Below are 15,141 nucleotides of genomic sequence, written 5' to 3' on the forward strand. Positions count from 1 at the left end.
ATTTTATACACATTAAATTTTATTCAAAAGGTCTCAGCTATTTAAAATCTTTCTCACTACTCACATGCATAATGGCTAAACTTTGAAGAATCATTGTCAGCCATTCTGCTGAATGATTATTATTAATGATTGTCCTTCTGTCCTGATTGTGTTTGGGGAGTAAAGATGTTTGTTTGGTTTGTGGCCAAGAGCTCTCTTCCTGAGGAAAAAGTATAATGTTTGAAAATTCAAGCCTGTGGTTATTCTAGGTATGCCATATTATCTAAAAGTAAGTGTTTGCTGACCTCTTCAAGGGTTCCTAGGCTGACAGAAGACTAAGATTTTCTGCCTTAACATTTATTCTGATATCTAAGAGTGCTAAGTAACATAATAGCAGATGAATAACCATAATCATTGAGAATTAGAGCAGGAAGAGATCTTTATGATCATCCTCCTGTCATTTTATAAATGTCGACATTGTGCCCCAGGATGATCCAGATGACTTCTTGTGGGCTAGTATGGGGTCCCCGATATACAAACTTTGACTTTTAGTTCAGGGCTCTATCTTAAATGGACCTCTAATTTATACTTTTTCTTCACTGAGCACTTGTCTCACTGATTGATACCATCATCAGTGACTTACCTGGTAACCAGGTCCTTGCATTAGATTATGAAAAATGAAAGTAAAGTGAGAAATGAAGAGTAGAAAGAACTAGTCTAAATATGGACAACTCACTAGGTACAATGAACCCATGCCATAAAGTCAATAAATGGTGTATCAACTGAGTTACATGTCCAAGGTATAAGGGTAACTTGTTACCAAAGATGATTTCTTTGCTAAAGGAAAGAACATACATAATTCTTTTGCAATGTGCATCATTCTTTTGAGATTTTCATGGAATGAGTCTGTATTTATGTTTTTATGTGTTGTGGGAAAATGGTAGAGGAGGATTAAATAAAGCAGGACAGCAGGTTATAGAGGATAAAACATGTTGGAGACAGGCAGTCCTGGGTGAGGATTTTAGCTCCTCTGCTTGTTAGCCCTGTGACCTTAGGGGAAAAAACTACCTAATGTTGTCTACATAGTTGTCATGAGTATTAAATGAAATTATAAATGTGAAAATATGTAGCACAGTCCTTGGCATATATTGGGAGCTCAATAATGCTGGTTTCACTTTCCTTTAATTTATAAGAAAATTTAACCTATAGTATTACCTCTTGTTTGTTAGAGGCCTCATTTAGTCACTACAGAGAAAGAAATAGTGACTTCCAGCATCACCCGCTTTGTGAATATTGTGTGCTAAAGTAATGATTAATAATGATATTTTGTGAAACTCATTACATCTGAATGCACTTATAGATGGAATATAACATTTCCAACTTGGGTAAGATGATAATGACATTGTGATATAGAGAAATTATGGTCTTAGAATGGAACTGTAATGCAGAGTCACCTTTCAAAGTTGAAAGAGGTAAGAGGCTACTGATTTTAAAACAAGATACATTTCCATTGCTCACCTCTTAAACATCTCTTTAGTCCATATCTTCATTTCTATTCTATCACCTGCTTTTAGTTTAGACATCATCATTTCCTGACTGGACTTCTGACAGGATATAAAGTTGGTTTTCCTACCATCATTCTCATCACCTTCCAATCCGTCATCCATAATTTCTCCAGAGATATCTTTGAAAAACTTAAACCCGTTTCTTAAAAGGGCCACTCATCGTCCATGGGTTGAAGGCCAAGATCATTGGCATGTAATTCAAGACTGTATGTTGATTAACCCATGCCTACCACAGTGGTCTCTTTCATTACATTCCAAACTGCCTGCATTACAGTTGTGCCTAGGCAGTGGACTGTGTGCCCCAACAAACAACAGAGACTTGAGTCTCTGCACAATTGTTTGTACCATAGCTCCTCCCACGGGTACCTCACCACCTCCATCCTCCTCTGCTTCAGCTTGACCAACTTCTGATGGTCTTTCAAATACTTGGTCCAGTGTCATTTTTTTCTGGTAAGTCTTCTCTCACCTTTCTGGCATCAAAAGTATATGTTTCACTTATATCCTCTTAGGATCACACGGGCCTTTTCCATACAGAATTGTCATTGTTTGTTAACTAAATGGGCTTTCTCAACTCAACTATGAACTTCTAGGTGTCAGGGAAGTACCTTTCTGTCTGTTCATTCAGTTAGAATTGCTATCATTTTGGTCCAAACTAAAAGCTGTATAATTCTGACTTTGGTTAGACTAGGTGATCACAGCGAGTAAAGCGGTAGCGCTAAGGAGGTTCTGTGCAAGGGAGACTGAGTCTCCTCACCTAACATGACATGACACCCATTCCTTTGTGATGCAGTAATATGATAAGTAAAGGCCAATCACGAAATGTGAGACCTGGAAGGAATCTGAGGTTATCCCACTGTTTTAAGAACCAGAAATAAGGTGCCAGAGAGCCTTGCCAGGGTAATAGAATGGTTAGTGGCAGGGTGGGTCTAGAACCCAGTTATTTCCCAATCCACTATTCACCCATTTGCCTTCTACTCTAGCATAAATTTTACTTTGTATATTTTTGGAAGAAAGCTAGCTCGGCATGTCCACTTCCTGCTTAATTGGTCAGGCTGCTAAGATAGTTTAAACCTGGTAATTCATGTCAGCACCTAGGAAGATTCTCCTGCTTTGAGTCGGGGCTACTCAATGCTTCACAAAAAAATAGCTTAGGGGCTGCAAGAAGGCCATTGACTGCTCTTTTCGTATTTATCCCACTGGCATGTTCTCATGAAATGACCTTCTATTTTCCTCTCGTTCTCCTTCTCTGCCTCAAAAAGAGAAACATCCGTATAACATATGGAAAGGCTCCAACATCAGCCAATGCATATATTAAAGTTTTAAATCAATTATTGTTCTAGTACACACCCTGGGGTTGAGAAAGAAAGAACATCCAGGACTAACAAACCTGATTGTTCTGGCAAAGTTGCCATTCTATTCATGCTGGCATTTCTGGCCTTTTCTTTTCCTTTAATATTCCAACCTAATTTTTTTTTAAAAAGTTAATGGCTCAAGTAGCAATTTTTAGAATTACTATTTCATTCAGTTTCTCCATAAGACTTCTACCTCCCAGTCTCTTGAGGGTTACCCAGAGGGCACAATGCCCAGAGTTTGCTTACTTAGTTGCAGAGACAGCTGTCAGTCTGATAGTGAGTTCATTAGACCACGGATTATTCCTCACTTTATTAACTTTGGAGCAAGGGGGAAACTCAGGCTTGGGAATATGAGCACTTCACAACTTGGCATTCTAGTATGAGAAAAACACTTAATCATAAGTTAAGAAATTAAATTACAACTGTGTATAACATTGCGGATTTTAACTTAACAACTACTCCGAGTTGGATCTAATACAATTCTGATTAATACTGTTCTTACTAAAATTCCTATAATGTGTGATGCATAGTTTTGGTTTTTTGTTTTGTTTTGTTTTTAGGTAAATACTGGAAGTCAGTAAGGATGCTGGCTTTGCCAGGGGGCTGTGCTCTGGCTGGGACACAGTTGCAGGAGGAAACAGAGACTGTTTCTGCTCTGGCCTCCCTGACAGTGGATGTGGAACAGCCTTTTGCTGGAGAAGACAGCAGGTATGAATCCAACATGGGGGAATCATTAAGGTCAGTAACATCCAGGCTCGTCATTAGCGTTCATGAACCTCTCTCCAGGCTCTCCTTCACCTGTCACCTCCACTTCCAGCACCTGTCTTCTCCTAAGCCACAGATGCCACAGAACATGCTGTCGGCTATCAAGAATTCATTTGTTTCATTCTTCATGGGAAATACAGAGCTGGAGCATGTGGTTGCAGTTCACAGAGAAATAGAAGGGATAAGATAGACGGTGAGAAAAATCACTCCTTGTTGGATAATTTAGGGCAAATCATTATGGAAAAAGCTTCTTGGGGGCTTAACTTCTTTCCTTAGTTCTCTCTCTTTTTCCAGATGTTATTTTTTTTCTTTCATCATTTTGAAAATACTGATATAACACAGAGGGAAAAGGGGTGCAGAAATTGGAGGTATGGTTAGTTGTCTGGGTAGCTAAAATACATACAAGCTCCTTATGTGACTGTACCTGAGGTAAAACAACTAGATAAAGATGGGAGTTGTATCAAAAGGAGACAGGAGTGTGTATAAAGAATGTGTAGTCTGATTTTAATTTACTTTAGGATAAGAAGGAGTTGATTTTAGTTAGACTTTATATGAATAGCTTTTAGAAAAAAAAATAAACTAAGTTTGCTTCTCCTTTTAAGAAATGTTTGTCAATTTGTACATTTCACAATTTCTTTTAAGTTTACTGTGACCAAGACCACCACAAATGTACTTATACTAACGTTGGTGCTCTCTGTGGATGGCTTCAAAGTTACATTTACTTAATTTAAAAATGAATAGATGAGGCTTTACTAAAACTCTCCCAGCTTGCACTTTTAAATTGCTTCTGAGAATAAAATCGAACTCCCTCCATCAATAACATCACCATTAATTACACAGATCCTGCTACTAGTACATAGTTTGGCAATTTTCCCAAGAATGCACAAATTTGAACAGATTTAGCTTTCTTGCTTTTACTGGATATTCAGAGTTTAATGGATTTAACATCTTGCTTTGGGCAAGAGGAGGGGATACAATGAATAAGAGATTTCATTTTGATGCAAATATTTTTTCTTACTATAACCAATTAAAAAGATTACCAGTAGAAAAAATTCTGAATATTGCATTAAAAGGCATCTTCATATGGGCATCTGGAGCATAAGAGAGAACGTGTTTTACATCTTTATAATATGAACTAACCCCCTGCTGTTCCCAGCTAAGAACCAAACCAAGTTCATAATCCAGAGGTGTTGCAGTTATTCCCAAGGCCAAGTACAGTTAGTTGTCTGTCATTTGAGGGCTGTAAAACTAAAGAAACTAACATCTGTTAGGGTTGAATATAAAAGGAGCATAGCTATTCTTTAAAATTCATTTAATATAGAGAAATGAAGCTAAATTCCAACCTGAGTGAAATGAATTGTAATTTTGCCCTTTAAATTGCAGAGCTTAGAATAATTAAGAATAGTAAGTCCTGTTGTGAGCCCCATGTAATGTAAAAATTTCAGCACTTTGGCAGAAATTGGCTCCATAAGCTTGCTTGTTGATCTTCAGGTAAATAGTGTGCTTGACCTCAAATAATCTACAGGGACTTGACCCTGGCTTCAGTTCAGAGTTATTTTTAAGCTTCATCTGATGGTAGGGAAAGAATGGGAATGGGAATGTTTTGATGTACAGGGAGACAGAGTGGAAGCTTGTGTCCTGGCTGCATGTTTATCAGTTTTAGACAGATTGTATCTATTTTGATTGATTTTTCTTGTGAGACGGAAAATAGTTTTGCTTGAAATAGTTTCTGTGGCTTTGAACTCACTTTTTCAATAGAGGAAAAGACGAATTTTTCTAGAACTGACTTATGCATTTCTGTTGAACTGTGCATGCCTTTCATCAGAGAGTCGGACAGGGAGAACCCTTGAAAGCCGAAGAGCATTTCTTCTTAGGGGACGGCTATCAGAATTGTCCCCCTACTCAATACAGGAAAGATGACTTTCAGAATGAAGCAAAGAGGTAGAAATATTCTTGGGCCTTTGTTATGAATGCCATATTATAAGTACACAGGAAATTGAAAAATTAGAAAAATCAGAGTGCTAAATGGATGGAAAAGGGTGAACGCAAGATTCTTTTTATAGGAAATTCTTGCCAGTTATTTTGGAGAATATATTGGTGTTTGGAGTGAGATGACTCATTTTGTACTAAGATTTTGGGTAAAGCAGTTCTTTTCCTGGCCAACTCATATCTGACTCATTTACCACTAGTGAATAAGGGATAAAATGCTCCTGGCTAAGAACCATTGTAAGTATTTTTTGTTCATTTTGGGAGTTGCTGTGGGGGAGATGACAACACCGTGTGGATACTCATTTCATTTTTATAACTCATTGATGGACCATGAAGAGTAAATTATTAGAAAAAAGCTGGGGATTCATTTTGGGGACAACTGACTGAAGTACAGTTTTTAAAACATAATTTTCAGATGGCAGAGGATTTGAGCAGGAGAGAAATGATTGGTGGGTCAGCAAAAAACAAAAACAAAAGTCAAAAAAAAAATAAGGGGTCATGGATATGTTCAAATAGATAGTACTGTTTAGAAAAGAGAATTGTTTAGAAAAGAGAATTGTGATCTAACTTGTTTTCTTGTCAGGAGACTGCACCTTTTAAAAGATTAGTTTGCATTGGTTGGACATCTGTATGCTTCTACTTTGAAAAGGTCAGTTCTGTAGTGAGGTTTATTCTTGGATACCAGTTCAGGTTCTGCTAAAAATCAAAAGTCCTCTCTGGCAATCAAGACTTCAGAATGATCAACTATTAAGTTATTGGGAACATATTTACACTCCAGAATATCTGACTCTCACTTTTTTAATCACAACAAAAAGTTAGGTTTTCAAATATCAGTTTATTGATTATAATGTGAATCACATTCAGTTTTCTTAATGCAATTAGATCTATTGTTCATTTAATCATTTCATCTTCAGCTTGTCAACTTTTCTCATGAATGAGATGGTATCATTATTTAATGCAGGAGCATGAGAAAAATAATGCTTCTGAATCTGGCTATTTTGTTTTCTGAGTAACTATTGTATTCATGAATATTTTTAAAATATACACCGAGCTGGAAAAAACAAAGTATCATCTGCCTAAGCTGTCAGTAGTGCCTACGACATTGATAAAGCCATTTTCCTATATCTGGAGATATATATAGAAATATAGACCACTATTAAATCCATATTCATTTCAGGGAGTTTCTGTCATGGCACAGCGGAAATGAATCTGACTGGGAACCATGAGGTTGCAGGTTCCCTGACCTCGCTCAGTGGGTTAAGGATCTGGCGTTGCCCTGAGCTGTGGTGTAGATCGCAGACATGGCTCGGATCCCACATTGCTCTGGCTGTGATGTAGGCTGGCGGCTACAGCTCCGATTAGACCCCTTGCCTGGGAACTTCCATATGCCACGGGTGCGGCCCTAGAAAAGATTAAAAAACAAAAAAACAAACAAACAAAAAAACCCACATTCATTTCTAGTAGAAGTACAACTTAGTTTTCCATGCTTTAGGATTGTGTCCTGAAAGCTTCTGGAAGCTAAATGTTGCACCAATTATTCAGGTTTCTGATTTTTCTTTCTGATACTATTTCGAACACTTGTTTATCTAACCAGAAAAACATTTCAGTATAAATTTTACTCTGAACTTTCATCCAGTGTCAACAATGCCTTAGTTGAAAAGTGGATTGAGATTTGGAAGGTCCTGGTAGAAGGAAGGACAGTATGTCTCATCTTCTTTTCCTCCTTTTTCTAGGACTACTATTTTACCTCTGTCTTCAGTGCCTTGGGGCATGTGTAAACTCTGACTTAGGCATTAAATCCAGTGCCCAGTCTATTTCAGGTTTCCACTTGGAATTGTTTACAAATGATGTTTAATATGAAAAAGAAACACAATGGAATAGAATCAGAAGTAAAATAAGATGCATGATAACTTTAGCTTCCTATCATCTCTCCATCTAGCTCCCCTCACTCTGTCTTCTTACCACTACACAGGGAGAGTAGAGTGTGATTCTAGAATCAGCTTGTCCAGCTTCAAATCCCATTTCCAACTTAATAATTTTGGACCAGGAGCAAATTACTTATCTTCCCTGGGCTTTATTTTCCTTCTCTTTAAAATGAGGGGAAAATTCCATAGGGTCTTGAGGATGAAATGAGACAATACATCTTAAGAACTTAACCCATAGTAAGTACTCAATAAAGGTTGGCTTTTACTATCTTTTTCTATAATTTTCCTGATCATCAGTTTGCTCTATTTTTTTCCCTCCCTAATACATTGTTCACCATGCAGTGATCTATAATTAGAGGCTATACTTGGACATCTATGTTTAACTCCTCACTGGGTAAATCAATAGTACTTGCTTAAAACAAAGTATCTGCAAATAATCACTGAGCAATAAACTGATTCATTTAACTAATCTGGGGTTAGCTGGCTTAATTCAAGAAATTTCACAGTGCCCAGTACAATGTAGGTGATAAATAATTACTGAGTGAATAAATGAGTCCAAGATAGGAGACAAAAATATTGTTAAATTTGTAATGATACATGAGCTTTCTTGTCTCCTTATCTGTATTTCCTATGTTTTCTGAGAGAATCAGAATTTTTATCTTTATCCTTTTCAGATTCTTTTTTCATATGGGTCACTATATAATATTGAGTAGATTTCCCTGTGCTATACAATAGGTCCAAGTTACTCAGCCATTCCATATATAGTAGTGGGTATATACCAATCCCACCTCCTAATCCATCCCCTTTGGTAACCATAAATTTGGTTTTGAACTCTTTGAGTATGTTTCTATTTGTAAGATTTTTTTTTATCATTTTTATCAGATTCCACATATTAGTGATCTCACATGATACCTATTTTTCTCATTCTGACATTTCACTTGGTATGATAATCTCTGGGTCTATGTTGCTGCAAATGGCATTATTTCATTCTTTTTATGGCTGAATACTATTCCATTGAATATTATACTACATCCTCTTCATCCATTCCTCTGTTGATGGACATTTAGGTTGCTTCCATGTCTTGGCTATTGTAAATAGTGCTGCAGTGAACACTGGGGTTCAGGTATCTTTTCGAATTATGGTTTTTTCTTGATAGATGCCCAGGAGTTGGGTTATTGGATCATATGATAGTTCTATATTTAGTTTTTTAAGGAACCTCCATACTGTTCTCCATAGTGGCTGTACCAATTTACATTCCCACCAGCAGTGTAGGAGAGTTTCTTTTTCTCCATCGGCTACCCAGCATTTATTGTTTGTAGATTTATTAATGATGGCCATTCTGACTGGTATGAGGTGATACTTATGATTTGCATTTCTCTAATAATTAATGATGTTGAACATCTTCTCAATTGCTTTTTGGCCAGTATTATGTTTTCTCTGGAGAAATGTCTGTTAGATCTTCTGACCATTTTTTGATTGGGTTGTTTTTTTGAAATAAAGCTGTATGATATGTTTATATATTTTGGAGATTAATCTTTTTTTGTTGCTTTGTTGGCAAATATTTCTTTCCATTCTGTGGGTTGTTTTTTTTTTTAATGGTTTCTTTTGGTGTGCAAAAGCTTTTAAGTTTAATTAGGTCCCATATGTTTGTTTTTGGTTTATTTTCATTACTCTAGGAGGTGGACCCAAAAATATATTGCTGAAATTTATGTCAATGAGTGTTCCATCTATGCTTTTCCTCTAAGAGTTTTATAGTATCTGGGCTTATGTGAAGGTCTTCAATGCATTTCAAGTTTATTTTTGTGTACAGTACAAGAGAATTTTTCTAAGTTCATCCTTTTTTTTTTTTTTACATCCACACCTGTAGCATATGGAAGTTCCTGCACTAGGGGCTGGATTAGAGCTGTAGCTATAGGCCTGTGCAACAGCCACAGCATCCAGCACCAGATCCAAGCTACATCTGTAAACTTCAGCACAACTTGCAGCAACACTGGATCCTTAAACCACTGAGCAAGACCAGAGATTTAACCCATATCTTCACGGACGCTATGTCAGGTTTTTAACCCACTGAGCCACAACAGGAACTCCTAATTTCATTCTTTTACATGAATCTGTCCAGTTTTCCTAGCACCACTTATTGAAGAGTGTCTTTTCTCCACTGTATATTTTTGCCTCTTTTGTCAAAGATTAACTGACGATATATGTGTAGTTTTATTTCTGGATTTTCTATCCTGTTCCAGTGCCTGTACTATATTGTTTTGATGACTGTAGCTTTGTAGGATAGTCTGAAATCTGAGAGACTGATTCCTCCATCTCTCTTTTTTTTTTCTTCTCTAGATTGCTTGGCTCTTAGAGGTCTTTTGTACAAGTTTGCCTACAAATTAAAGAATTTGTTTTCTCTAATTCTATGAAAAATGCCATTGGTAATTTATTTTTTTATTTAAAAAATTTTAGGGCCACACCTGCAGCATATAAATTCCTAGGCTAGGGGTTGAATTGGAGCTGCAGCTGCTCCTATGCCACAGTCACTGTAAGGCAGGAGCTAAGCTACAGCTGCAACCTATACCCCAGCTCATGGCAATACCAGATCCTTAACTCACTGAAGAAGACCAGGTATTGAAGCCACATCCTCATGTATACTAGTCAGGTTCATAACCTACAGAGCCACAATGGAATTCCACCATTGGTAATTTAAGGGAGACTGCACTGAATCTGTAGATTACCTTGGGAAGTATAGTCATTTTGATGGTATTGAGTCTTATAATCCAAGAACACGGTATTTTTTTCCATCTGTGTTATCTTTAGTTTCCTTCATCAGTGTCTCATAGTTTTCAGAGTACAAGTCTTTTGTCTCTTTAAGTAGGTTTATTCCTAGGTATTTTATTCTTTTGATGCAATGGTAAATGGGATGTTTTCTTAATTTATCTTTTAATGTTAATGTATGGAAATGCAAGAGATTTTCATGTTATTAATTTTGTATCTTGCAACTTACTGAATTCATTGATGAGCATGTTTTCTGGGAGCATCTTTAGAATTTTCTATGTACAGTCATCTGCAAAATGTGACAGTTTCACTTCTTTTCCAATTTGGACTTCTTTTTATTTCTCTTTCTTTTTGGGGATGAATAATATTTCACTGTACCACATTTCTTTTACCTGTTCATCCATTGATGGTTGCTTCCATGTCTTGGCTATTATAAATTATTCTTCAATGAACATGAAGATGCATGTTTTGGACTCCTTTTTATTTCTTTCTTTTTGGGGATGAATAATATTTCACTGTACCACATTTCTTTTACCTGTTCATCCATTGATGGTTGCTTCCATGTCTTGGCTATTATAAATTATTCTTCAATGAACATGAAGATGCATGTATCTGTTCAAGTTAGTATTTTAATTTTCTTTGAAAATGGTAGTTCAATTTTTCATTTTATTTTAGGAACCTTCTAAATGTTCTCCACAATAGCTACATCAATTTACATTCTTTTTTTTGTTGTTGTCTTTTTTGTCTTTTTAGGGCCGCACCTGTGGCATATGGAGGTTCCCAGGCGAGGGGTCTAATCGGAGCTGCATTAGCCAGCCTACGCCACAGCCACAGCAGTGCAGGATCCAAGCCGTGTCTGTGACCTACTACCACAGCTTATGGCAATGCCGGATCCCCAACCCACTGAGTGAGGCCAGGGAACAAACCTGCAACTTCATAGTTCCCAGTGGGATTCATTTCTGCTGTGCCATGATGGGAACTCCTACATTCTTGCTAACAGTGTACAAATGTTCCTCTTCCTCCTTATTCTTGTCATCACTTGTTTTTTCTTCTCATTTTGATAATGGCAAGTGTGAGGTGATATCTCGTTGTGGTTTTGATTGGCATTTCCATGATGATTAGTGATACTGAGCATCTTTTTATATACCTATTGGTCATCTGTAGGTCTTTGGAAAAATATCTATTCAGATCTTCAGCCATTTGGGGTGGTTGTGAATAAAGCCGCTATGAAGTTTTTTTTAATTGTGGAAAAGACAGGAGTTCCCATCATGGCGCAGTGCTTAACAAATCTAAGAACCATGAGGTTGCGGGTTCGATCCCTGGCCTTGCTCAGTGGGTTTAGGATCCGGCATTGCCGTGAGCTGTGGTGTAGGTCACAGACGCGGCTCAGATCCCTTATTGCTGTGGCTCTAGCGTAGGCCAGCGGCTACAGCTTTGATTGATTAGACCCCTAACCTTGGAACCTCTATATGCCATGGGAGCAGCCCTAGAAAAGGCAAAAAGACAAAAAAATTGTGGAAAAAACATAAGATTTAAAATCTGAAACATTTTAAAGTATATTGTTCAGGAGTGTTAACTATATGGCCACTGTCTTGCAACATATGTGTAGAACTTTTTTTTTTTTTGGCTGCCCCATGACATATGAAGTTCCTGGGCCAGGGATCAGATTTGAGATTTTGAGCTGCAGCAATACCAGATCCTTAACACATGGTGCCAGTTTGGGGATCAAACCTGCATTCCAGCATTCCTAAGATGCTGCTGATCCCCTTGTGCCACAGCAGGAGCTCTTCTCCATAACTTTTTTCATCTTGCAAAACCAAAACTATACCTATTAAACTACTTCCCTTTTCCCATCTCCCATCTCCCAGTAACCACTATTCTACTTTCTCAGAATCTGACTACTTAGATAACTCATCTAAGTGGAATCATGCAGTTTTTGCCTTTGGCTTACTTCAGTTAACATAATATCCTCAAGGTTCATCCCTGTCACGGCATTTGACAAGATTTCTGTCTTTTTAATGGCTGAGTAATATTTCATTGTATGTGTATACCATATTTTCTTTACTCATTCATCTGACAATGGACATTTAGGTTGCCTCCACCTCTTGGCTCTTGTGAATATTGCTTCAGTGAACATAGGTGAGTAATTATCTCTTCAAAATCCTGCTGTGAGTTCTGTGAATTCTAGAAGTGGAATTTCTAGATCATATGGTAATCCTGTTTTTAATTTTTTGAGGAAGCTAAGTCCATGTGAAATTTTTATACAAGTTTTTACTTTTTGAACACAAGCACTCAGTTTTCGTCAACATATACCTAGGAGCGAGATTTGCCAGGTTATAGGGAAGCCATGTTTTACTTTATGAAAAAAACTTCAAAATGGCTTTCCAAAATGGGTATGCCATTTTTCATTCCCATCACTGAAGAAAGACAGTTTCAATTGGTTTATATCCTCACATGTACTTTGTATAATCAGTCCTTCTAATTATAGACTTTGTACTGGGTATGTAAATAGTATTCCACTGTGCTTTAAGATTTTCTTGAGAGCCATATTCATATCCACATCAGGCCTTCTTGGCACATGCCCTCCCTTCTGATTGGAATACTTAATTTATCTTCCTTCTTCTCTCACTGACCCTATACTTTGCCTCCCTATTCTTCTGCACTTATCTTTTAGATCTTAGATCAAATATCACTTCCTTTTCTTAGAGAATGCTTACTAACCATCAATCACAAAATTAGATCAGGTCCTTCTACTATACTTTATTGACTCCTCTATAATTCTAGTACCTAGAAGAGAGCCAGGTCACATCATAGAAACTCAGTATTTTTTGAATCAGTGAAAACTTCAGTAAACTGGGGAGGGCCTGCATTGGTGGAGATGAGGGGCTTTGGAGTTGTCACAGCTCTGGGAAGGTAAACTATGGCAGCATTCTGGAAAGCAGTTTACTGTCATTTACTATATATGAAACTTAAGACTTGGTAATCTTGCTCCTGGGAATGTATAATGAAAACATTTTCATCTAGGGTCATTAGAGTACATGTAGGTAGAAGTTCACTACAGCTTTTTCATGGTGGGTAGAGTAGGATGTGTCAAACCCAGTGTCCATTATTGGATGAACAAATAGTTAAAATGTAGTGTGAACTATGGAGGAGATGTCATGTAGTACTCAGCAGTTAGAGACTACATACATAACTTTATACAGTTATGCTTATGTAATAAATACAGTACTGGTGATAAAGTAAAGCAACAGAAATGATACATGTGTATATAAAAATAAAATTTATGTAAAATAATATATAACTTTAACAAACATCCTATAAACAGAATAACATACGTAACAGACATTAGATTGCTTCCCTTGGAGGAAGAAGAGAGTATAGGGATTAAATAAACCAAAAAGAAATATACCTTAAAAAATAACATTACTTGGAGTTCCCTGGTGGCTCAACAGGTTAAGGATCCGGTGTTGTCACTACTGTGGCACATATTTGATCCCTGGCCCTAAAACTTCCACAATTCATGAGTATAGCCAAAAAATAGTAAAATTATCAATATAAATCAATAATGTCTCAAAAATCATAAGAGAATAAATACCCATTTAAGTGAAAGTACAGAAATTTAATTTTATGCTATATCTATCTCAAATTAAATTCTTTTTATTTTTACAAATTATCTTAACTAATATGACTGCTGGACTGAACTGATATATCATTAATATAAAATATTGCCCTTCATTGTTAGAGCACCATGTATGTTCACTGTGAAATTGGCTTGCTGTAATAGAATTTTGTGTCTTTCAATCAGCTGAACTATTGTACTGAAAATTATCTGTGAAGGTTTTATTTTACACATATTCCTGACCTTCCTATGTCTGCACCTCACCTAACTGCAAATGGAATTAAACCTAAATATGTAAAGATTTATCTCTCCCCTTTACCCATCCCTTTTCATAACTGTGCTTTTGTTAATCAAGATAAACTTGGTATGTGTTCAGACATGATTGAATTGGGGAGCACTCACATTTCCAGAGTACTGCTTCTCACTCTCTCACCTGAAACAGCCATTGAAGAACTTCAGCAACAATAGGGGACAGTCATCACAAGAGAGGTTACAACTCTGTTGACTGCAAAAGGGAAACCACACCAAAACCTATAAAAATGAAATGGCAGAGAACTATAAATCAGATAAGGGAACAAGAAAAAAAAAAACAAAAACAGCTAGGTGATATGGAGATTATCAGCCTCCAGGAAAAAGACTAGACTGACGATGCTGATGATAATGCAAGACATTGGAAATAAACTGGAGGCAAAGATGGATAATTTACAGCAAACACTGAGCAAAGAAATACAAGATTTAAAACCTAAGCAAGCAGAGATGCAAAATACAATAACTGAAATAAAAAAATGCATTAGAAGCAACCAACAGCAGAATACAGGAGGCAGAAGAACGAATAAGCAAGGTGGAGGACAGACTAGTGGAAATCATGGTTGCAGAACAGAAAAGAGAAAAAAAACTGAAAAGAAATGAAAACAGTCTAAGAGAACTCTGGGACAAGGTTCAACACACCAACATCCTTATTATATGGGTGCCAGAAGGAGAAGAGAGAAAGGGACAGAAAAGTTATTCAGAGAGATAATAGCCAAAAACTTTTCTAACATGAGCAAAGAAGCACTCACTCACTCAAATCCAGGAAGCACGAGTACCATATAAAATAAACCCAAAGAGGAGTACACTGAGACACATATTAATCAAACTAACCAAAATTAAAGACAAAGAGAAAATCCTGAAAGCAGCTAGGGAAA

General features: G+C 36.8%; 1 protein-coding gene and 1 long non-coding RNA gene across 14 annotated transcripts in view; one reads left to right on the forward strand and one right to left on the reverse strand.

The window, feature by feature from the left end:
* The window catches only part of HDAC9 (histone deacetylase 9), a 959,143-nt gene that overhangs the window by 926,843 nt on the left and 17,159 nt on the right, over nt 1–15,141 (forward strand). For all 13 annotated transcript variants that reach the window (XM_047752014.1, XM_047752015.1, XM_047752022.1 and 10 more), the window contains one exon: nt 3,457–3,604. In XM_047752014.1, the coding sequence (XP_047607970.1) occupies nt 3,457–3,604 (148 nt within the window). The remainder of the gene's footprint in view (nt 1–3,456; nt 3,605–15,141) is intronic.
* The window catches only part of LOC125110637 (uncharacterized), a 161,100-nt gene that overhangs the window by 36,804 nt on the left and 109,155 nt on the right, over nt 1–15,141 (reverse strand). The window contains exon 2 of the long non-coding RNA XR_007130682.1: nt 14,391–14,488. This is a non-coding gene — a long non-coding RNA (uncharacterized LOC125110637). The remainder of the gene's footprint in view (nt 1–14,390; nt 14,489–15,141) is intronic.

The sequence above is a fragment of the Phacochoerus africanus genome, chromosome 11 (genome assembly GCF_016906955.1).
Source record: "Phacochoerus africanus isolate WHEZ1 chromosome 11, ROS_Pafr_v1, whole genome shotgun sequence".
Taxonomy (NCBI): Eukaryota; Metazoa; Chordata; class Mammalia; order Artiodactyla; family Suidae; genus Phacochoerus; species Phacochoerus africanus.